Raw genomic sequence first — 22,387 nt, forward strand, 5'->3', positions numbered from 1 at the left:
GTTACCCCTATTTAAAAATATAGAGATCTGCAATGTAGAGGCTCATGACCAATCAGATCAGCTTTTTTCTCTTGCTTATAGACCATGTATAAAATTGAATTAGGTTCATTCAGAATACACCTGTGGTGTTCAAAGATCAATGTGCTCCACTGTAGAAATATAAGAATGAAAAGAGAATCTGACGTTCCACCAGAATTTCAAAAGGTGGAGACTTCATTAGTGAATGAAAAGTATTCTTTTGTTAAAAACACTGGGCCTTTTCATTAACGTGAATAGAATGTGGACACTATTACCTTTGGCTGAGTTGATCTGTCATGTGGTGGGAGGCGGTGACAGGTTCTGTATGAGCTTCATGATTAAACTCATATTAGGCTCCACAGTGGAGCCGGGCTCTAATGAACGGATGACAGTTTTTACGCTTTATGACAGTGACCTGAGGGGAGACGGACGGGTTTCAACGCGGCTGCTGCTGCTGCTGCGGCTGCTGCTGCTGCTGCGGCTGCTGCTGCTGCTGCGGCTGCTGCTGCTGCTGCGGCTGCTGCTGCTGCTGCGGCTGCTGCTGCTGCTGCGGCTGCTGCTGCTGCTGCGGCTGCTGCTGCTGCTGCGGCTGCTGCTGCTGCTGCGGCTGCTGCTGCTGCTGCGGCTGCTGCTGCTGCTGCGGCTGCTGCTGCTGCTGCGGCTGCTGCTGCTGCTGCGGCTGCTGCTGCTGCTGCGGCTGCTGCTGCTGCTGCGGCTGCTGCTGCTGCTGCGGCTGCTGCTGCTGCTGCGGCTGCTGCTGCTGCTGCGGCTGCTGCTGCTGCTGCGGCTGCTGCTGCTGCTGCGGCTGCTGCTGCTGCTGCGGCTGCTGCTGCTGCTGCGGCTGCTGCTGCTGCTGCGGCTGCTGCTGCTGCTGCGGCTGCTGCTGCTGCTGCGGCTGCTGCTGCTGCTGCTGGCGGCAAGCAGAGCAGTGTGGAAAAATCAAGAAACAATTCCTCTGACCTACTTTTAGAGCTGGCCATCATAAAATGTTCTTTCCATTCTCCGATTCTGAGACTCACTTAGAAAAGCAATGCTGATAAATAAGTGTAATATATAATGAGGAAATGGGCATCAGGAAGCTTCAAAGCAGGACTTTGGAAGGCCAGATTTCATAACCTGAATATACATGAGGACCGAAGGCTCTCACAAAAAATCAGTGCATTTTAGAAAGGTTGTTGATTCAATGCCAAATGTTTTTATATATTTGGTAGTGTTGTGAGATGCCAAGATTTATACTAGATCTTGATAAATTATTAGGATTTTTGTAGCAATGACATCAACATTTTTCTGTGGTTCAGTTAAGAAACTCTTAACTCAACTCTTCTGTTGGTCATTATTAGAACCTTTCATTGGTTATATGTATGTCATACACTCACACCCAAACCTCAAACCAAACCTACCTTAGCTGTGTAATGAAGAGGAGTCTGACAGATAAATGGTTCAAACCCTGTCCTCCATCACGGCTCCCTCACACTCCAGGCTGACAGCTGCCTGCAGTGTGTGTGATTGTCGGATTTTCGGGATCGGTAAAACACCGTCGGACGCAGCTTCACAAACATCACAACATCAAAAGGCTGCGGAGAGACGGTGATGTTTGACGATTCAGGTGCAAACACTCGGAAACATAACAGAGCGAGACGACAAACCACAGATCACAGAGCAGTGTCCACGCACCTGTGGTGAAATTTAAAACGATTTGGGAACATCAACATCACAATGTTGAAAAGCCTGAATCACAATTACCAGCCAGCTGGTACCATAGTGTCACGGTCCTCAGGTGGGTGGGAAAAACCAGCAGGCGTCAGGTGAGGGTGGAGTTAGACCATGGACAGTTCAGATCAGTCTGTCACAACGCAAAGTTTATGAGTTTAGTAAGAACTAGCTAAAAAAAAAGTTACCAAAAAATAAAGATAGATACATGGTTTGTAATGGGCTGTAAATGTTTAGAATACAGGAGATCTTTGACTTACGGCCTGATTCTGTTCTGACGGCTTGCCATAAAACACGTAAGACGGAGGACAAAAACATCAGAAAGATTTCTTAGTGACGGCTTGCCATAAAACACGTAAGACAGTGGTAACAATCCAGGACAAAAACATCAGAAAGATTGTTTACCATTTCTTAAATCCAGAGCTGCTAAACAGAACTCATTCTCAGGCGTCCTTTGGACGTCAAGATAAACCAGCAGATCAAAGTTCTTCACACAAAAAGGTTATAATCATAACTATCATCTGCATAAAAAGTATCACAGTCTAAGATATAAATGACAGGGTTGTGTTTCCAAGACCGAAGTGAGAAAATCAGAGAATCGTGTGGATTCATATAATATTCAAGGATGAAAAGAAAGAATAATAACCGTCTTTGTTTCAGTCTGTTAACCAACACAATTGACTGTAGCCTCCTGGTGTTTATGACAGCGCGCTCGTGAACTAATGAGACTTAAGTTTTTGTAATGCGTCCAAATCAGTTCGGGAGGCTGTGCGTCGTGACTGTCTGACAAACACACAGCAAATGGAGCAGAGAGAAGCCTCTCAGCACAGCAGGGGCAGAATTAGAATGTCATCCCCACTTTCAACATCATTACCATATTCATTGCTCTTCTCGCGGGTCAACAGCGGGCCCATCTTGGTGTATGTGGATTTTAAACTCATTATCAGAGCGCGATGAATATAAGAACAGCCGTATTATTTCTTTTTTTTCACCTTCAGTTCATTTTTTTTCAAGTTAAACACAAAGGAGCTGCAGTAAATATGAGTCAGAGAGGAGGATTAAAGACTTCTGTGGAAGTGTGTGTGCACACGCCTGTATGTGTGTGTCGGTACGTGACAAAGAAACACTGGCTCAGGGCTGGTAGAGTTAAGCTGCCAAAGAGGAGAAAATCCATCGGAATACTGTTTCATGGAGTTAGTGTACGGCTCGCCTTTTCACGCCATGTCGCAATGAAATAAAATAACATTCTGTTTTATATTTACTAAAAATGTACTCCTGTTTTGTTGAATACAACACTAATATACTGGCAGGAATTGAAGAAAGACACAAAGATCTTAAACAGCTCTGGTTTTGTTTTGTTTTTAGTTTTCCTCGCCATCTGCTGCCACCTAGCGAAGAGTATTTAATTGTTCTGCCTGTTAAGTTCAGAAAATTAAAATTGTTAAAGTTAGCAAAAACAACAGTTATGAAGTTAGTGAAAAACAACAACGGTGAAGTTAGTAAGAAAACCCAGCAACTATGAAGTTTACAAAAAAAAAACAACAACAACATTTTTATGTTAGCAATAGTTATTGGCTTATTATTTTGTGTGAGTGTTTTATTTTATAAGGCTGACTTACAGAAGAAGACTATTATAAGGCGGCACCTCTCTGTACCTACAGCCATGTTTTCATCATCCATGGTAGAGACTGCTTTGTTGACACAGAAACTTTATTTCTATAATTAAAAGGTTGCTCCTTTAACTGTAACTGTTTCTCAGAGACTACAGTCTTTGAATATTTAAATTTATTCAGAGTTTGTGAAACAGAAAAGACACTTAGTCCAATGAGGAAACCAAATGGACATTTCCCACTGTGTCCTGTTCCCGTCTGTCCTCAAGCCTCAGTGCCTCTCTGAGTAAAGACGCCGCGACATGCTGTGTCTGCCACAGGCTGTGCTGATTTGATGGGTGGAAATCAGAAGGACAGCACGTGAGGAAGAATCTCTGCACTCGAAACCCCGAGTGCTGCTTCACAGCGTTACAGTGGCTCACCCTCTGGTCCTGGTCAATTACAGCTCAAATGGAACACTCACTTTCTGAATTTGCCTTCAGAAGAATGACTGTTGTCTGTGGTAAATGAACCTGTTTTAATTTAGTTGTTTGATCATTTGACTCATGTTTACTCTTCTCCTTGAGGTCAACATGTGCCACTGACCGGGTGCCGTCGGTGGTCTTCAGCTGGCCGTTTGATGGCTACCTGATAGAAACCTGATTGACTGACTGGCCGAGCCTCCTCAGAGGGCTCTGAGCACAGGCTCTGACTGGCAGGTCAATCAGCCTCTCCAGCCCCCCACTGTGGTTATCAATTATCATCCTGGTGCGAGTTGAACCAGCCCCCTCATTCTTAGTCTGACACATGGTGACCTTTCAGATCTCGTCAGGTGCTGACAGAGTTGGCTGACATAACCTTCTAATCCTGGCACCGCTTTAGAGGAAAGTTATCATGAATCATCCCATAGTCACTGGTATTAGGGACTGATTGAGAAAAGATGACACTAACCTCAAGGTCACACACTCAAGGTCATAGTTTCATAAATGTTATAGTCACATTAATAGAAAGTGGAATTTGAATTCATCGTGTGTGTGTATATGCGTATACATACAGTCTTTATAATCTAATTTCATGTTTGTGTAACTTATGTGCCACGTTAGGCCCTCGAGCCAGACTTTGATACAACGTTTTGTCGGTATGTTGTTGTGATTGTGTTGGTGTGTTTGTTTCAGCTCATAGTGGGGATCATCCAGGCTGCAGAGCTGCCTGCGATGGACATGGGGGGGACATCTGACCCGTACGTGAAGGTTTACCTGCTGCCAGACAAGAAAAAGAAGTTTGAGACCAAGGTCCACAGGAAGACCCTCAACCCCGTCTTCAACGAGCAGTTCACCTTTAAGGTAAACCACAGGCTCCTGACCTTCTGGAAGAGTTTTTTTTAATTATTATTTCAGTGTGGGAGTGTTTAGTTCCACTGACTTTCTGATTTGCATGCAGCTGTGAATGCTGAGATGGCGTGGAGACAGCAACCAGCTGGCACATTAACAAGCTCCTGACAAATTATCTCTGAACGTCTCACTCTCTCACACACACACACACACACAGACGCAGAGAGTGAGGTTTGGTGTGTTTTCGATGAACTCAGGCAGCTGCACGTCTACACCTCCACCTCGCTGCAGCCACAACGAAGGCAGGAGCGTTGCTCAACAACAGCACGAAGTTTTTAAAGTGATGAGTCGAGCGCAGGTGTTTGGTGGAAGTTAAGCATAATGTGATGTGATAGCCATCACAATACTGCTGTGAGTTATACAAAGTGAGGTGAGTGTAGGCAGCAGTTTAACAGGATGAGTGAGTTTGATCATGGCAGCAACACAGATGCCTGTTTCTACTTTTTTATTTTATTTTATTTTATTTGGCTTTAAAATCTTCCATTTTTATAACATTTCTGCCCAAACTGGAGGCAGGAGAAGATCAGACACAATCTCTGCTGTCAGTATGCAAACTGAATCTTCGTCAACCTCAATTTGTGGAGAAAGAATACAGAACAGTTTAAAAGATGCCGTCAATATAATTTAAATTTTATGTTGGGATGAATTGGGACAGGACAAAAACTAAAACTAATTTAGTTTAGAAGAAAATGTGTGTGTTGATATTTTCTCTACTTTACCACCAGCAGTGTTTGTTTTACTTTTCTACACTATTATCACTGACAGATGTTTACTGGGGAAAAACACAGCAGGTTGAACCGTGTTAATTTGTCCTGTCACTAAACAACCACTTCTACGTTGCTCTGACATTATTGTACAAAAACAAATTTAACGCAGTGAACATTTGTCTTTCTTGACTTGATTTGTTTGTTTGTTTTTTTGTTCTCCCTCAGGTTCCCTACGTGGAGCTGGGTGGTAAAACCTTGGTGATGACCGTTTATGATTTCGATCGCTTCTCCAAACACGACGCCATCGGTGACATCAAGGTTCCCATGAACAAGGTCGACTTCAGCCACATAACGGAGGAGTGGAGGGATCTGCAGAGCGCTGAGAAGGAGGAGGTGAGTGGGAAACACAGCATGATAATGTCATTGAAGAAAATCATATTTTTATTAAGAGCATTTTTAGTGGTTGAAGCACAGCCATGATGACGTGGCCGATGTAATCTGTCTCCCCTGGAAATGTCACTCAGATGTCGGCACCTCCAATTAACACAAGTGTGACTTTCCAGGGAGCAGTTCATGAGATTGAGATTTCATGCTAAATGTCGTGCCATATCGCACACGTTACCAAGGGAACCTTTCTTTTTTCTTTCAATAATGTTGGTGCGATTCAATGGTTAATTATAACAATGGTGTTGAATTTGAAGGGCGTTGCTCTACTTGATGTTTTGAGCCACACTTTACAGAAGGACTGAAGTGGTGGAGCAGTTCTGTTGCAGCTCAACACAGTGCGGAGATTAAAACAAGGAGAATTGCTGCTCTGCATGACCTGATAAATCAGGGTTGGAACAGAGCAACAAAGTCACAGGTTGCTCTGTATCTTGGTGTTTTCACTGCAGTTCAGTACAGTTTCAGTACAAAAACATGTGAAATGAAACATCAAATATTTGTCATTAATATTGAAATATTATAATATTCAAACTACAAAATAAAAAAATAATACAGATCTCAAATGAATTAAATATGAAAAAAAAAACATTAAGTGCCACATGCTTCAAGGATCCCGTACTATTCTGACACACGTCTCCCCTGTTCTTTTATACTTTTCACTGCTTTTGCCGTTTCAGGTGAATTATCAGGTTTGCTGTATCAGCACCGAGTGATAATACTTTTCCTTCACCCTATTCAGTTTCCTTTCTCTGTGGCTACTGACTGTATGTTAACTGGAAAACCGTAATGTTCCAAAAGCAGACCTCAGAAGCTCTCATCCGTTGACTGTACGAGAAACAATAACTTTTGCAAAGTTGAATGACTCACAATCCAAAAGAATGTTCCCTACATATTATTTTTGATAAAAGAGCTGAACCTACACTTTGAGCATGAGGATGTATAAAAAATATAAATTTACGACTGCTACCGACTGTTTAACTGTGAGATTTAATGAGGTAAATGTGGCCAGTGTGCCCCTGAGCAACACTTATCTCAAGTGTTGCTTGATTTGATTATGCCCGCAGTCTGTAAAACAGCAACACTGGAGAAATGCTGTTTAATTCCAGGCATTAGACTGTGTACTTAGAATCCTTGTTTTCAACACGTATAATATGAGTAAAAAAAAAATCAGTGTGGGTTTTTAGAGTTCAACAGTCCACGAGGTTCACAGCCGTGTGAGACTAACAGAGCAGAACAATCTGCATATTTACAAGATCAAGCTATTAAAAAAAAAAAAAAAAAAAAAACTTTCAGCAGTGAGGCAGCCGCGTTAATCACATTGTTAATATTCCATCTGCATCACAGTCCTGCACACTGTTGAGGTCCATTATGTAGAGGCAGGTTTTATAAGCTGCCTTTACCCTTAAGAAAAAAAAAAGAAATCGGCTCTTGACTTTTATACAGTTCTTCAAAAAGTGTTGAAAAAGGCAGACCAGTGCTCTTGACGGGCACCGCTGTTCCACTGGCCTCCAGGGGAGTTTGTGTTTGTGTTGATTAAAAGTCAGCCCTCGGCATCGACGTGGAGCCATTTAGTCATGGCAACCAGCCGTCATTGTGGTGAATAATACATGAAAATGAGTGGAGGCTCCTCCGGACTGAGTTGTTCACACACTCAGTAACAGCCAGCACCTCCTCAAATGGAACATTTGCTCATTTTCCCTATTGGTGATTAAGTAGAGAAAATTCTAACTAATGTTGTATGAGTGAACAGCTGGTGGCTACAGCTAATTACAGTTGACCGGCCGTTGGATCTGATCACACACACACGCTCACGTTCCAAGCATCACTTCTGGACGTCATGTTGTTCTCACTGACCTTCTGTAAATAAGTTCCACGCGTAGGCCATTAGTGTTCTTAGGTCACATGACCACTGGCTAGTGTAACCTCTGAGGGCTGAGACATGTTAGCAGTACCAGGTGCATGGACAGATGGGAACAAAGTCCCAAAGACAACATGTCATGCAGTAACCCAGGGTGTAGTGGTATCTGCTCACATCTCCTCTTACCTCTGCTCTGTCTCTGCCCACTGCCCCATCCCCTCCACCCCCCTCCAACAGCAAGAAAAACTGGGCGATATCTGCTTCTCTCTGAGGTACGTCCCCACCGCTGGGAAACTGACTGTGGTCATCCTGGAGGCTAAGAACCTGAAGAAAATGGACGTAGGAGGCCTGTCAGGTATGGGACAAAACTGTAGAGCTCACCAGAGCTGAAGTAGCTCAAAGCAGAACATTACTCTGGAAATATCACCAAAAATGTGGTCTTTGTCATGTTATAGCTGACATGTTGTCAGAGTGCAGCCAAACTTCACCATGCTTTCAGTTCTTTACAACAGTCAGAAACTGTTTATTTTTAGCCTGCTCACAACTACTGCTAGCCCGTTTTTGTTTTGGGTTACATAAAGTTCAGTTGCAGATCCGGATTCTTTGAATAAAGACATACAGATATCAGTTATTGCATCATGCATGAGAAGCAGATTTTGTTTAACTGTACATGAAAATTGTATCAAATTTAATATTTTGTTCATTTAGTCACCATTTATTAATAGTTATTTTCTGACCTGTTGAAGTACACAGACCAACACACCGTTCTTTTCTTCTCCTCTGTACATTTTCCTCCAGAAACACTTCTTTGTTTCCAACTCCTTCTGCTACAATTACCATCCACTTGACTCCACTTACTTTCTGCCTGACAGCCCCTCTCTCTGTTTCTCTCACTCTTTTCCCACTGCGTACTCCCACCACCTTCACCACATTCACCTGAGTACCCTGCAGTACAAACACGGCTCGCTCTAAACTAAGGCCAGTCCAGCTCTGACATGCTTTTGATAGTGAAAGAGAGAGAGAGAGAGAGAGAGAGAAACACAGCTTCCCCTGCTGGGAGTTAAAGCCACCAGTTCCACTCTTCCCCTGCTGGGAGTTAAAGCCACCAGCACGCCGTTCCACTTTGTCCGTTTGAATTGTGAGATTATCAGCATTCTTACTCAAAAAGTGAAGCTGTTCGCTTTGAAGGAAAAATTATAGGTGAAGGAAGAACGTTTGACACAATGTACTGATTTACATGTTACGCTGTATCTGCACACGCTGGTCCGTTCGGTCCAGGCTGAATTATCATCACCCTGCAGCAGCAGCAGCAGCAGCAGCAGCAGCAGCAGCAGCAGCAGCAGCAGCAGCAGCAGCAGCAGCAGCAGCAGCAGCAGCAGCAGCAGCAGCAGCAGCAGCAGCAGCAGCAGCAGCAGCAGCAGCAGCAGCAGCAGCAGCAGCAGCAGCAGCAGCAGCAGCAGCAGCAGCAGCAGCAGCAGCAGCAGCAGCAGCAGCAGCAGCAGCACAGGACACAGCTGTAATTACACACAAACCAGAATAAACTGTAAATTACAGGTGAAGTTTCCATTTAAACCTTACTTTGTTGTTCGCAACTGCGTTTCGGATCCATGAAACACTAAAGACTGTGGCAGATGGATGAAATAATGGGCAGGTCTCTAATAACAATAATTAGCCTCCATCCACAAAGCGGCTCAGCCAGAGCTTAAGGAGGAGGACAAGTAATTGATGGCCCGGGAACGGCCTCCTCCTCAATTGTCATCCTGTTTACCGAACCTAATTATGGCTCACTGAGGAAGATGTGGGTATTATCATTAGCCAATGTATAATCACAAATAATTCTTTTGATTGGCTTCTGATGAAACAGAATCAGCGCTCTGTCTTTGAGAAAAGGGACAAAAAGAAAAACTAAACTAATATTTGTAAAATGTCACTTTGACTTTTTTAGCTGCTACAGTAGCCGTCGCTGCTACTCCACAGCGGTGACACAGCCAGACAGCATGCTCTTTAGCTGTCGTCTCAAAATAATTCCAGTCTCATTACAGTCAAAGTTTCTCCTCTCTCCACTAAAGTTGGCTCTGTGGCACTGTACACTTCCAATACATATACATTAGGCCCGACCCAGACAGATTCTTAAGAGTCAAGGAACTCTGACCGGTTCACCGCAGGACACTTTTAAAATGTGTTGAGTGACAGAAAAGGACAGGAAGGAAAATGTGTGGCTCCACTTTTGTCTAGAAATATAGGAAACTTTCGTATATCAGGGACGATTTTTCTTCATTGCCTTTGGACCACTGCTACCTTTTTTAGTACGTTCTACCAACATAAACCGCTGCCGTTGTGTCCTCCGTTAAAGTGAATTAAAAATCTATCTGAGCTTAAAGAAGCTCAACATTCTTCAGGTTTAAGAATCCTAATTTTATTGTCATGGCGACAGTGGAACCAAATAGGAGTCATTCAAAACTACGCAGTATATAAGGTACAAATGACACTAGATCAGATTATTTAGCTTAGCAGTTTCAAGCTAATGCATAGCAGCTGTAATTTAGTCTGTTTTTTGCCCGTGACACACCTGCTCGACATTCTCTGAAGTTTTATGGCGATAATGTCCTTGTCGATTAAAAAGAATAACAAAGTTAAAAATGAATATATAATCGGTTTCAGTTTTGGAAAGTCAAAATAGTCAAGATAACACACTGTCCACCAACTACCAGTGGTCCTCAGCGTGTTAGCTTCATGCGCTGGGAAGCTGATGGCCTGTTCAAAATGGAACAGTTGTTCTAAATCCTTTACACTACAGTACTTTCAGCTGTCGGTGTCTACAGTGTGTCTGAGGAGAGTCAGACAAAGTGTGTCGGACACAAAGGCTAAATGTCTGAAAAGGCTAAATAGCTTCTGGAGGCAGTTGCAGCAAAAGTGATTTGTCCCAACCTCTTTGTACTTCTTGAAAAAGTCCCAGAAGGCTGTGCGGCATCACATAACCAAGGTAATGGCTCACAGTGGAGGAGGTTATCACGGCACACGGGCTCTGCGTGGCTGGTGGTAATGGAGCTGCATTGCCTGGACCTGGTGCTGCAGCTCAGCACCGTGCCACTCCGCTGTGGGGGTTTGTTTGTTTTGTTCCTCTCTCTGGTCTGTCTCCTACTCAGTAAAGCGCTGGACACACAGGATCATTAAAATGATAAACAGCCTGGAGAGAAGAAAGCAATTTAAAAGTGATTAAGTACACCAAGGACGTTGTCCTTTTTTTTCTTTTTTTTTTTTTCTTAAATGCGATAAATGCAAATTCCAAAGATTATTGACATTAAGAAGCAAATGAGTTGCAGAGGGGTTTTCTAAGCCTCGGAAAAATTAGGATTCTTCAACTGCAGCACAAGAGCTACACAATAATCCACATCCATGTGGTGTAGAGGAGTCTGAGCTTCTGAAAAGGAGAGAAAAACAATCCACAGTCCTCCATGGACCAGTCTTTGTCAACACAAGATGATGTGAGTAGACGTACAATGATAACCAAGCCATATCTAAGTCTATACTAGCAGTGTTGCTAACCTGACAACATTGACAGCAGCCTATTAGGGTCACAGTGGCATCAAGGTCTAAAGAAGGTGTCATCTGAACTCATCGGTGTGACACAGATCTGCCCCCCCCCCACTCCCAGGAATATCATATAGAGTAGTGATAGTGCACCAGCTCATAAACCATGGACTTAGATGACGCAGGACTCAGATGAGTAACCCCTCAGAACAGTGAAGAAAGGCCAGTCTCTGTGCTGTACTCATACGAGTGGAACTGCTCCAGCATCAGTGGTGCTGCCATTCATCCATAAAATAGAGGGAGATTACATCCGTCTGGGTAGAGGAGGTAAAATGGGCCGGATATGAGCTACGCCGAGTCTCCTGAAACTCAATAATGCCCAACTCTTGTGCTGCTGAGAATGATGATCACGTCCTGATAACAGCCCGAGCAGGGCCACAGGTGTGTTGTTCCTTTCAGGTTTATCTTCCATATTCTTATTCAGCTCTGCCTAGGACTCATTTACCAATATGAGGCAGTACGTGAGGTGGACTTTAATATTCTGACTTCAACTAATCTAGTGATTAATATCACTGTTTCAGTCCAATCACAGCATCAGTGTTTTTTTCACGTTTGTTAGTGTTAGAGTTAAAGTTCAACTACTGATGGGTATCACAGCAAATATGTAATATTTTTAAAGTGGCTAAAGCAATGAGAACTAACATCAAACTCTAATGTAAATACAGATTATGAGCCGCTACTTTTTCCCCACAACCATGCGACTTATACAAAGATGTGGCTTTTCTATGGATTTTTCTTCAGCCACCAGGGGGCGTTCTAACAGAAATTGCAAAAATGAGACAGACAGGGGAGGTCAGTGCAAAGAAGAACACACTAGTTTTTGGGTACTGGATATCGGCGGCTTTTAGTCCGGTGTGGCTTATATATGTAAATGTATATATATATATATATTTAAATCTTTACGGCTTATATTCAGGTGCGCCGGAAAATACAGTATATGATCATTAAGATTTTCCAAAAGCTCTCCAGAAACACAGCAATAGCTAAAGGTTAGCATGAAGACTTAGCTCATTAAAAGCCAAAACATTGACCATAAATAGAACATAGAAAAGGTTTCGCAAAATTCATCACCAGGACGTTTTCACATTTCATGCTAAGATTTCTAAGCGTCAACATCTCTAATGTCACGTGTTTGTAAATGCGTCACCTTTCTGAATGTGTCACTCGGTGCACGAACACAGACCATGAGTTTCTTTCACACACAGTGAATGACATCAGGATGGAGAAGCTCCTCGTTCTGGGGTTTCATTAGAGACGTATTCATCTGGTGTAAAAAGTGACAGTACACTCACACTCCTCATTTATCACTGTTTCTATCAGCCGAGCGCTGCTGCTCTTCTCAGCAGGAGAGTAATAATGGACACCCACTCCATTAGCTGCAGCTACCTTCTCACTCAGGCCTCGGTCATTTACCTATTCTGCTTCCTTTCCCATTTATGCCTCTCTCTTCCCCTCTCTCTTCCCCTCTCTCTCTCTCTCTGTTTGTGGGTTTTATCTCCATTTTCAAGGCACAGGCTGTTGGTTTCTCGTCACCATATACTGAACAAAAGATAAACATAAAAGTTAGACAGTGTCTGCTGCTGATAAAACCCCAGTGATGATCCGACCATTTCTTAGCATCGTTCACATCCTCAAAAAAACATTCATTCTATCTACAGACTTCATAAAAAAAGGAATTCAAAGATGAATCTAAGTTATCACATCGACTAGTGGGACAAGATGGCAGTCGACATCAAGCAAGGATATTGACTAAAAGACTTGGGTTAAGACGGCTGAAAGCAACATGGTCTGAAATGACCAAAGATACCAGGAGTCTGTTACAGGAGAATTAAAACATCAGTGTGTTTGTCTCCCACAGTTCACTTTGTCACGCCAAGGCAAAAGATAATCCATGACGTCAAAATAAGTCTCCGAGGAGCTTTGTGACGGTGGGACGTGGATCAGCAAAATGAAAACACATTTCTGAAGCTTTGAGTGCCCCCCAGGGGGGACGTGTCATAAATAAGTGTGACACTGGAGACGGTTGGAGCCTTTTTAGCTCTTCCTAAAGTTTAGAAGAAGAAAAAAAAAAATTTTTGTCTTGAAGTTGCAGTTCAGTGTTGTACTGAAACTGAGCTGGACGATTCCCTCTCAGAGGTCGTAGAGGTCGCCTTCACCGAGACCACGTCAATTTGCTCATTTCCTTAATTCCCACCTCAGATGTTTGTGAAGAACAAACCTGTAGGCCGTACAATACATTCTTTGAATACGAAAATTAATTGGCGCTAACGCTAATGTAGCAGTGGACCGTGTTAAGTGACAATAAAGGCAATGAATGGGATTAACATATTCTTTGAACCACAGTAATTATGGACTCCATCCATTCATTCATGCGTGGTTGCCTTTATTTTCACACTGGAACTTTTTTTTCTTTTCTTTAGCTGCGCACACGTTGGACTCATTATGGCCTCTTCAAATGTGAAAATGAACTCACCTTTTCCCTTTAATGGTTCAATTAAAGCTGAAAACATGGTGTTTAATTCACAAGCTCTGTCTCGGACGCTCGTTTCTCCTTCAAAAGAACAACCCAAGACGCTAAACTCTCCCTCTCGTCCAGTTCGGGTTTATAATGACTGGAGAACACAAACAAAATCAGGAAGTGTCATAAATGTCATGAACAAAAGACCACGGCACCGTCGCTGCCCGGACGCACTCTACCTGATTGCCTCAGAGTGGAGGAGGACGGACCAATCAGGCCACTTGGCTGCCACTTCAGATGGCGTTTAGACAGATGAAAACCAGGAGGTTAAACTGAGAGGCTGAAACAGTGTGTTTGTTTTTTATGGCCATGCTTCACCACCGATCATTGGAGTCAGTTTGAAGTTTATTGAACAAGTAACATTCAAGGTTTAAGTGAAGTTTGTTCTCAGATAAGAGATCGTGTACATCACGATCTGAAGAAGCAGTCAAATATCTTGTGCCTTCTTCCTTATGACTAAAGGTAATTTTCCTTTGAATGCAGATCCATACGTGAAGATCCACCTGATGCAAAACGGCAAGAGGCTGAAGAAGAAGAAGACGACAATCAAGAAGAACACCCTCAACCCTTACTACAACGAGTCTTTTAGCTTTGAAGTCCCATTTGAACAAATCCAGGTACGTTTTGTCGGAACATTCTCAGAACAGTGGAGTCATGAGAGACAGGATTTCTTCAGGATTTGTTTTCACAAGAACCAAGAAAGTTTCTAGCTTCGTATAAGCTCTCCAAACAATCACTTTGGAGCCGTTTCATCATAACAGTAAAACAGACGTTTTGATATACAATTTTAAAAGCTGTCAACAAACACATAGCCTGAAATGTTAATTTCCAGAGTACATTCTTACCAACTACCAAGAAGACGATAACAAAGATATATATATGTATAATATATATATTAATATACAGTATATATATATTAATTTATTTATAAATGTTGCTGTTCAATGTGACATTTCCGTAAAACAAAATAAAACATTTTAAAAGTCACATCCAGATACCAGAAATAGCAACGATTTATCCCAAAATAATAATAAAAAACAAAACACCAAATGTCTCAAAAAGGAAAAACAGTAAACAATGTTATGTCTTTGGTCGAGAAAAGAAAATCCCGTCAGAGCTCATTAGTGACAGGTTTGGTTACATGAGCTTCAGATTCAGTTTAAACTCTGTCGATGGCAATCAGCCTGGTTCAAATCAAGACTTTGACACCGGTGCATTTGGTGAATTTGCATTTCTTATCTCATCACTAAGAGCCGAGCTGATCATTAAATAATTACCTAAATCACTGATTGAGTCGTGAACAGCTGATTGGGACATCGAAGGCTGTCCTGAGAGACACGGGAGGTCACGCTATGATGAGGTTTGAACCTGCACTTTAAAAGGTCAGGTTCAGTACAAAGAAAGTGGTTGGTGCGATTTAAAAAAAGGTGGTGGACTACCTTCAGCTCTGACACACCAAAGAATGTCAATTTAGAAATGAATCTTTAAACCTCATTTTGATTTTAATCATGAAATAATTGCTTCTACAACCTCAGTAATCTATTCCTGCTTTTAAACAGACACATTAAATAATCAGTTTGTTTGAAGCTGACAATGAAGGCAAAGCATTCACGCATTCAAAATTATTGGTACGATTGTGTGGTTTGAGGACAGTGTATTGTTGTAGTGTGTGACTGTTTAAACCCGGTGTACGGTTTGAGGACAGTGTATTGTTGTAGTGCGTGACTGTTTAAACCCGGTGTACGGACCAGTCATAATTAGTCAAAGTTGCGGCTAATTCTCCGTGAGAGCCTCTCGTTGTCAATGAGCCGTTTAGATGCGAGTCGTCTCTTTTTAAAATCAACTAACCCCACCTGGCCGTCTGGGAACCTTAGCCTCTATTTCATTACATGGCGGATTAGGCAAGCTCTCAGAACACTGCTCCTGTGTTCATGCAGGTGACGGCAGCTCCGAGCGGATCGAAACTTAATCAGAGCTGTTTGTTAGCTAATTCGTATTCTGTGGCCCAGGACCTGAGCCCCGGTCGGTCCTCCTCACTGTGTCCCTTAAAATAAACACCGTGGGGAGGAGAGTCTGTTCTTAAAGCCCAGAATTATCAAACAGCCTGATGGAAATCACAGAGGTCTGGGCTGGGAGGGCACTCGCTTTCTGCACCACAGTATTACCGTGTGGTATAAACAAACATGCAGAGGTGGAAATAAGTCTGTGGTCTCCTACCAGGTTCAACCCAGAAAATGTGAAATGAGTGCAAACACAGAGATTTTCTTAACAGGACAACAACATGTTAGGCTAAGGCAGGTGTTCCAGGTAGGATACAGAACGACACTTGACAAACTGTTGTCAGTTTTTCTACAGTGGGGAAATGTCACTGGTTTGTACTGAATTTCCAGTCTTTACTGACAATAGCAGTCGCATTGGAATCACAGTGTTTTGAATCAGTGGAGTTCCAGTATGTGTGGACTCAACGACATCATATCTGCAAAAGGGCGGCGCTGAAGGACAAGTTAGGAAACTACCAAGCTAAGTCGCGCACTTGTAGTTTTTCTCCTGGCGTCCGTCTTTCTGTATGTCCTAGAATAGATTCTAACCATAATATACTGTATAAAGTAACCTGTAGCTTTGGCTGATTTTCAGTCATAAAAAATACCATAAAACCTTGATTTTTTTTTTTTTTTTTGCCGCTCCTTTCAGCTGGCTTAAAATATTTATCCTCTCATGTCTGAACAGTCGATGGAACAACATCAAGACGTAGATGCATTTTTCATATCCTGTCCTACATCCTTGCCACATCATTCGCTTGATTTCTCAAGGAAACTGCTTTGAGACGTTGTGGAGTCGAGGGAGAAGCTTGGTTCAAAGAATCGCTCTAAAATATGTCTCTCATTTTCAACCTCACCCCCCCCCCCCCCCCCCCTCCCGTTACAGAAAGTGCAAGTTGTTATAACTGTTCTGGACTATGACAAGATCGGCAAGAACGATGCCATCGGCAAAGTCTTTGTGGGCCTGAACAGCTCGGGGACGGAGCTGCGCCACTGGTCCGACATGCTGGCCAACCCCAGGAGACCCATCGCCCAGTGGCACGTGCTGAAGCCGGAGGAGGAGGTGGACGCTCAGCTCTCCACCAAGAAATAGACGACAGGGCCCTTTCAGCACCTGCCTTGTAGTACTCTTTAGCCAGTATGTGTAAATACCTCAGTGATAAATGGGTCCGTTCATGTAAACCCCGCCTCCTTTTATGTTAGCCTCTCCCCCTCTGACCTCCTACTCTCTGCTTTATTTCTATCAGGTTCCTTGGTTTTCCTCACTTCTCTCCTTCTCTATCTGTATTGTTGGTTCCACACTGGTTCTTTTCCATAATCTCATCATCGACGCCCCCTGCCCCCCTGACCAAATCCCCCCTTCTTTTAAGCAATATGACCTGTATAGATAGCGCATGACTGAAAGACTTTACGGTACCACAGGTGTATATATAAGTATACAGACAAAAATGATTTCTAGTTTACGTGTTTGTATGTTGTTACTCGTTTCCTAATCTGTGTATATCTCGATGTTTTTAATAAGATGTTCTATTTTAAATTATGTAAATGCAGATATAGAGGAAAGCCAATATTATATAATCCCAGGATTTAAAAAAAATCTACCTTATTACCTTATTGCATTCCAGAGGAGAAAGACAAAGAGAAAAATAAATCTTAAACGAGAAACTCGTGGAAATATCGTGAAGGACAACGTCTGGCTTTAAGTTCAGCAAAGCTAAATATATATAAATATAGATATATAGCTATATATACATACAACACATACACACACCAAACTCTAAAATACAAGGCCATTAACTGCTATGGTTCGGCGGGAAAAATAGAAATAATTATGCTGCTGGAAAAAATACAAGCACATGATTTCTAAAGACTTTTTCTACTTGTTTCTCAAATCCAGGGACCTTTGTTGATATCAACCTGATGCACACATCTAAAAAAAACAGTTAGTGCTCAATCTTTCCACTTCAGTAAACAGGTCCTCGTTTTAAAAATCAACAAAAATAGCATTTGACACGGGCTCCATTTTTTGCTAATTCAAGGATATTTACTTCTGGGTTCATTTGAAACGGACGAACAGGCTCCGATCTCCAGAGACCGAGTTTAGAAATAAAAGATTAGCACGTATTTTTTAGACCAATCCAATGACTATTTTCGGTGAACTGCATGATTTGTTTTTTACAAAAAAGATGACTGAGATGAGGGTAAATCCACTGACACCAGGGGGCGCTCTTCTGATTCTTTCAACTTGCCTTTAATCAGAGGATGAAGTAAAAACAAAAAAAATATTGATTTAAACTTGAGGTCGGTGTAACGTTGACGTGTGAAGCCAGTTTCTAAACACTGCCATTCTACGGGAGTCGACTCACGTAAGTGCACACTCCCACCTGCTAGCTAGCGGTCGTAGCTTTGGTTTATCGGGAACAATGTCTGGGTCTGCAGCGGTGCCCTGAAATCGCAGTCTTTACTTTGTGTTGCCTTCTCACAGTGACATTAGAGCTAGCCATGTTTTACTGCCAGTTTGAACCTTTTATGTGGCTGCTGTTTTGCACTGGATGTCTTTGAAATTAGCCTGTGGACTTCTTGGGGATCTTTTTGGACCTTTGTTGGCCGGGTTTATTTCGGGACCCTTGCAGGGGGACAGAGCAGAAATCCCCCTGTTGGTTCGTCTTATTAAAAAAAAAAAAAAGCAACAATGACAAATCACAGTTACAGCAGTGTCTTCAGCTTTGTTTTCTTGTTAGCTGCGTCAAGAGAACACAGAAAAATCAACCGTAAAAGTTAATGGTCTGTATGGGCCACGAGTCCATCGTGTCCTGTACTACGGCTCCAAATAGGAGAAGAGTACATTTGAATCAATTAAAAAAGCAAAACATAAAGTCTCTTATCTCGGAGGAACCTCTTGCGTATACTCGATGCTAGCTTCAGGAGGAACTTTCTAAATGTTTTCAATGTTATTGTGTAGTTGATAGCACTATTATGAAAAAAGCTACGTGTCATTCCATAAGAGTCTTTGAGGACTGCTTTGTGTATCACTGTGACTGCCGTACGTTTGTGTGTGTGTGTGTGTGCGTGTGTGTGTGTGTGTATAGATGTAGATCTATCAGTAGGTAGCCAAATCCAGTTTGTTCTGTAGTGATGTCGTAGTGTTTTTAAGCCACTTTTCCTTCTACACGCAGCGAGAGAAAGAAAGTGAGAGTGTGTTTGGTGTCGCCTAACAACACCACGACAACAAAAAGCTAAAGGAGCCGAACGGCATTTAACCCCAGTGCAGAGGAGTCGCGTCACGCAGCATTTTGTTGAGCACTGTGCAATATTTGTGTGTTCATCCTATAGTGTTGGTCCAGCTGGTGTGATCCAGATTGTAACCTTGGACAAGGTCCTTTAGTCCAGTGAAAATGTTAGGACACAGCACACAGATTCAGCTCCAGTAGACGAGTCCGGCAAACTAAATGGGAATCCTGACAGAGATGTGGAAGAGCAGCAGACGCTGCGCGAGTGTTTCTTTCTGTGTCTCTCTGACACTTTTCACATTTGTGGTCTGCAGAGACGCCACTACTCCTGTCCTGGTTCTTCTCCCTCTTAAAGAATTCTACGTGTACATACTTCATGTACACAGAACTTTCTTGACCTGGTATTTCAGTAGTGTTTACATCACAGTCACATTTGTTTCACATTCCTGTGTCTGTAGAGAACTTCACTCTGTCTGATTCCATTTTTGTTGCTCTGTACCAGTGAAGAATTATAGTCACATGATTCCGAAACCCCTGGTCTCAGTCTTGGACTGCATTCATACTGCAGGTCTTGTTGGTCATTTCTGTATTTTTGCTGAGATCCTCAAGGCTGGATCTGGATTCGCTCCCCAGCCTTTGGACCTTGAAGTGTACAGTAGACCTCCCCGGGCAGGATCCCAGAGATACCAGTGTACCTGTCTCTGTGTAACTTTGACAATCCCGTTCTCACCACTGACTGGTTCAACCTGCTTGTTTCCTCCATTGTTTACATGTCACCACTCCCCCCCCCCCCCCCCCCCCCCCCCAACCTGGCACAGAGTTGTTAGTCTAAGTCTGTGAGTCTAAATGACCAAAAACATCAAATACACATCTGATATAAAAACGCACGTGAAAATGACGTTAGTTGGATATGAACAATCTGAATATTAATGTTCACACTGTCAAAAAAACCATCAGATGTGGGTCACGTTTACCTGCAGTGTGAAGGTAGCCTTTGCTAACTTGGCTGCAGCACTTTTGACCGAGGTCTTAGGATGTTTCAAACATTGTCGTTGAGGAAAAAAACTCCCGAATTTTGTAGAATTGTTGTGGCCTGGTGGAAGTAGCAGGTGATTTCAGGTTTTAACAAATGTTGTACATTTGTAGATTTAATTCACTTTAATTCACTTCTCTGCACTGCAGTCATGGTCCAGTATAAGTCTGCTCCCTGGTACTTTACCAGGTTGGTCTATGGGTCAGAGGTTGACCCTCGTTGACCTCTGTGTGAGGTGCCCTCCCCCTTTTACACAGGTGTGTTTTCAGTCTCAGCATCAGATGTTTCAGGGAGCATCAGTTAAAAACCCAAACAACAACAACCCCCTCCCACCTTGGTGAAACGCCATGTAAATAACTTTACATCGAGAGGTATAATCTAGATTAAATATAAACAAACGTGAATAGGATTATTCATCTGAAAATATCAGTCTATCTTCGTATTCGTCAATCACACACCGAACGTCATCAACATTATTTTTGTTTTTCCATTCTCTCTGTTATTGTTGACTCAACTAAAGACCCTGTTTTATATTGAGAAGAGAACTCTGAATGTACAGTACGGTCTGTGTTGGTGTGGATTACTTTAAAACGTAAAACTAGATGTAATTTGCACTTTTTGTTGTAAAAAAAAAAGACGTCATTTTGTTAATATTTCAATCATTTATTTTACCCCGGCATTTCCATATCTACTGTAGTACAGCTGCATAAACACGTTGCGTGATTAATGAAGTCCAGTCCAGCTTCAGTTCTAAACACTTCAAAGTCTGACCAGAGTGTTGTACTTAGAGAGAAATCCAAAATCACAGCTGCAAGGAAATGAAACAACAGACAGAAATATCAGGGAATGGAGTCGCAGGCGGCGTTACGTTGAACATAGACTGTACATAAACAAAAATGGGTCAAGCTAATGGTTTCAAACTGCGGCTGCAGTATGGTTCTACGCCCCATTCCTATGTACAGTCTATCAGTCAGTCCAACCCATCAGATTGGGTCACGTGTGGGGAACCGAGACCCACGGAAGCATCAAGCCATTAGCTGCTCCGCAGCACTACGCTCCTCTCGCTCCGATCTCCTCCAAAATAAAGGCACAAGTCATCAACCCTCTCTGCCTCCCCCCTCCTCCCTGCCGCCCCTTCCAAAATTCTCAAGCTCTCTGTGTGAGCAGGAGGTCGAGAGTCTCTCTGTGACACCAACACAAACGACCACACTGACTTTTGAGAAACAAAGCTGTGTAAAGTATTAGAATCTGATGCTGTAGAAAGATCCTAGTTGCCTTTGTGTATACCAACTGCCTGCTTGAGTATTTTGTGTGTGGAACTTTTTCTCTGTAATCTCGTAGAAAAAACTGTTTTTCCTGCCATATCGCTCGCCCCCACTCGAGGGCGCGTCTGCTGACAAGTTCAACTTTTTGCCATCTGCCTCTTCATTTTCTTCTTCGTTTTCCTTTTTTCCCCCCTTTTCTTTTCCTCTTTTTATGGACAAGGTGTTTGACAGTTTCTGTTTTCACTTTGTGTAGTGATTCACTCTGTGGAGTTTTCTGACTGTTGTTATATAACTTCATATACACACAAATGATCAATAAAAATGTTTTATTTCCTGTTGATACAGGGACTAATCACGTGTTCTTTTTTCCATCTCTGGGGTAGAGGCAGACCGTCATCACCTTGTTAGCTGCGTCAAGAGAACACACCCACACGAGTTAAAGGTCTGTGCAGGCTACCAGTCCATCGTGTCCTGTACAACGGCTCCAAATAGGATAAGAGTAAGTTTTAATCAGTGAACGACAAAACGTCTCTGATGCGGCATGTCGCTGCCTTTGAATAATGTATTTAATATTAAAACTGATGGCTGTGCAGCTTCACTCTCACAGCACTATTGATTCGTACAAGTATCACGTGTTGCTGCATAAACTGGCGTAGCAAGGAAAAAAGTGTCAGCATCCGTTAATTCGATGACATGTCCAAATTTCAGTTTTCTGTGAAATAGCATTTGCATTTTTCACGTGGAGCTGTTTAAAGGACACTTCTGCCATCTAGAGGACGAATGGGAGAATGTCATCACCTTTTCTGCTTTAACGACCCTGACTCGGTACAAAAACTACCAGTGATGACCAACTAAACTAGACTTTTTTTTTAAAGGAAATGTACGGGCGCATAGATATTTGATTTATTAGTTGTTTTTATTTTGTTTGTTTGTTTGTTTTTTTACATTATCTCAAGCTAACTTCGCTTTCTTCATCCACAGCCGATATTAGCAA

General features: G+C 42.6%; 1 protein-coding gene across 6 annotated transcripts in view; it reads left to right on the plus strand.

Annotated features, from left to right (window-relative positions):
* The window catches only part of syt1a (synaptotagmin Ia), a 124,173-nt gene extending 102,440 nt beyond the window's left edge, over positions 1 to 21,733 (plus strand). For all 6 annotated transcript variants that reach the window (XM_008315374.3, XM_008315375.3, XM_017034380.2 and 3 more), the window contains 5 exons: positions 4,493 to 4,660; positions 5,641 to 5,808; positions 7,955 to 8,072; positions 14,310 to 14,443; positions 16,752 to 21,733. In XM_008315374.3, the coding sequence (XP_008313596.1) occupies positions 4,493 to 4,660; positions 5,641 to 5,808; positions 7,955 to 8,072; positions 14,310 to 14,443; positions 16,752 to 16,958 (795 nt within the window). In that variant the 3' untranslated portion in view covers positions 16,959 to 21,733. The remainder of the gene's footprint in view (positions 1 to 4,492; positions 4,661 to 5,640; positions 5,809 to 7,954; positions 8,073 to 14,309; positions 14,444 to 16,751) is intronic.
* Positions 21,734 to 22,387: the final 654 nt, after the last annotated feature.

The sequence above is a fragment of the Cynoglossus semilaevis genome, chromosome 8 (genome assembly GCF_000523025.1).
Source record: "Cynoglossus semilaevis isolate Cse_v1.0 chromosome 8, Cse_v1.0, whole genome shotgun sequence".
NCBI lineage: Eukaryota > Metazoa > Chordata > Actinopteri > Pleuronectiformes > Cynoglossidae > Cynoglossus > Cynoglossus semilaevis.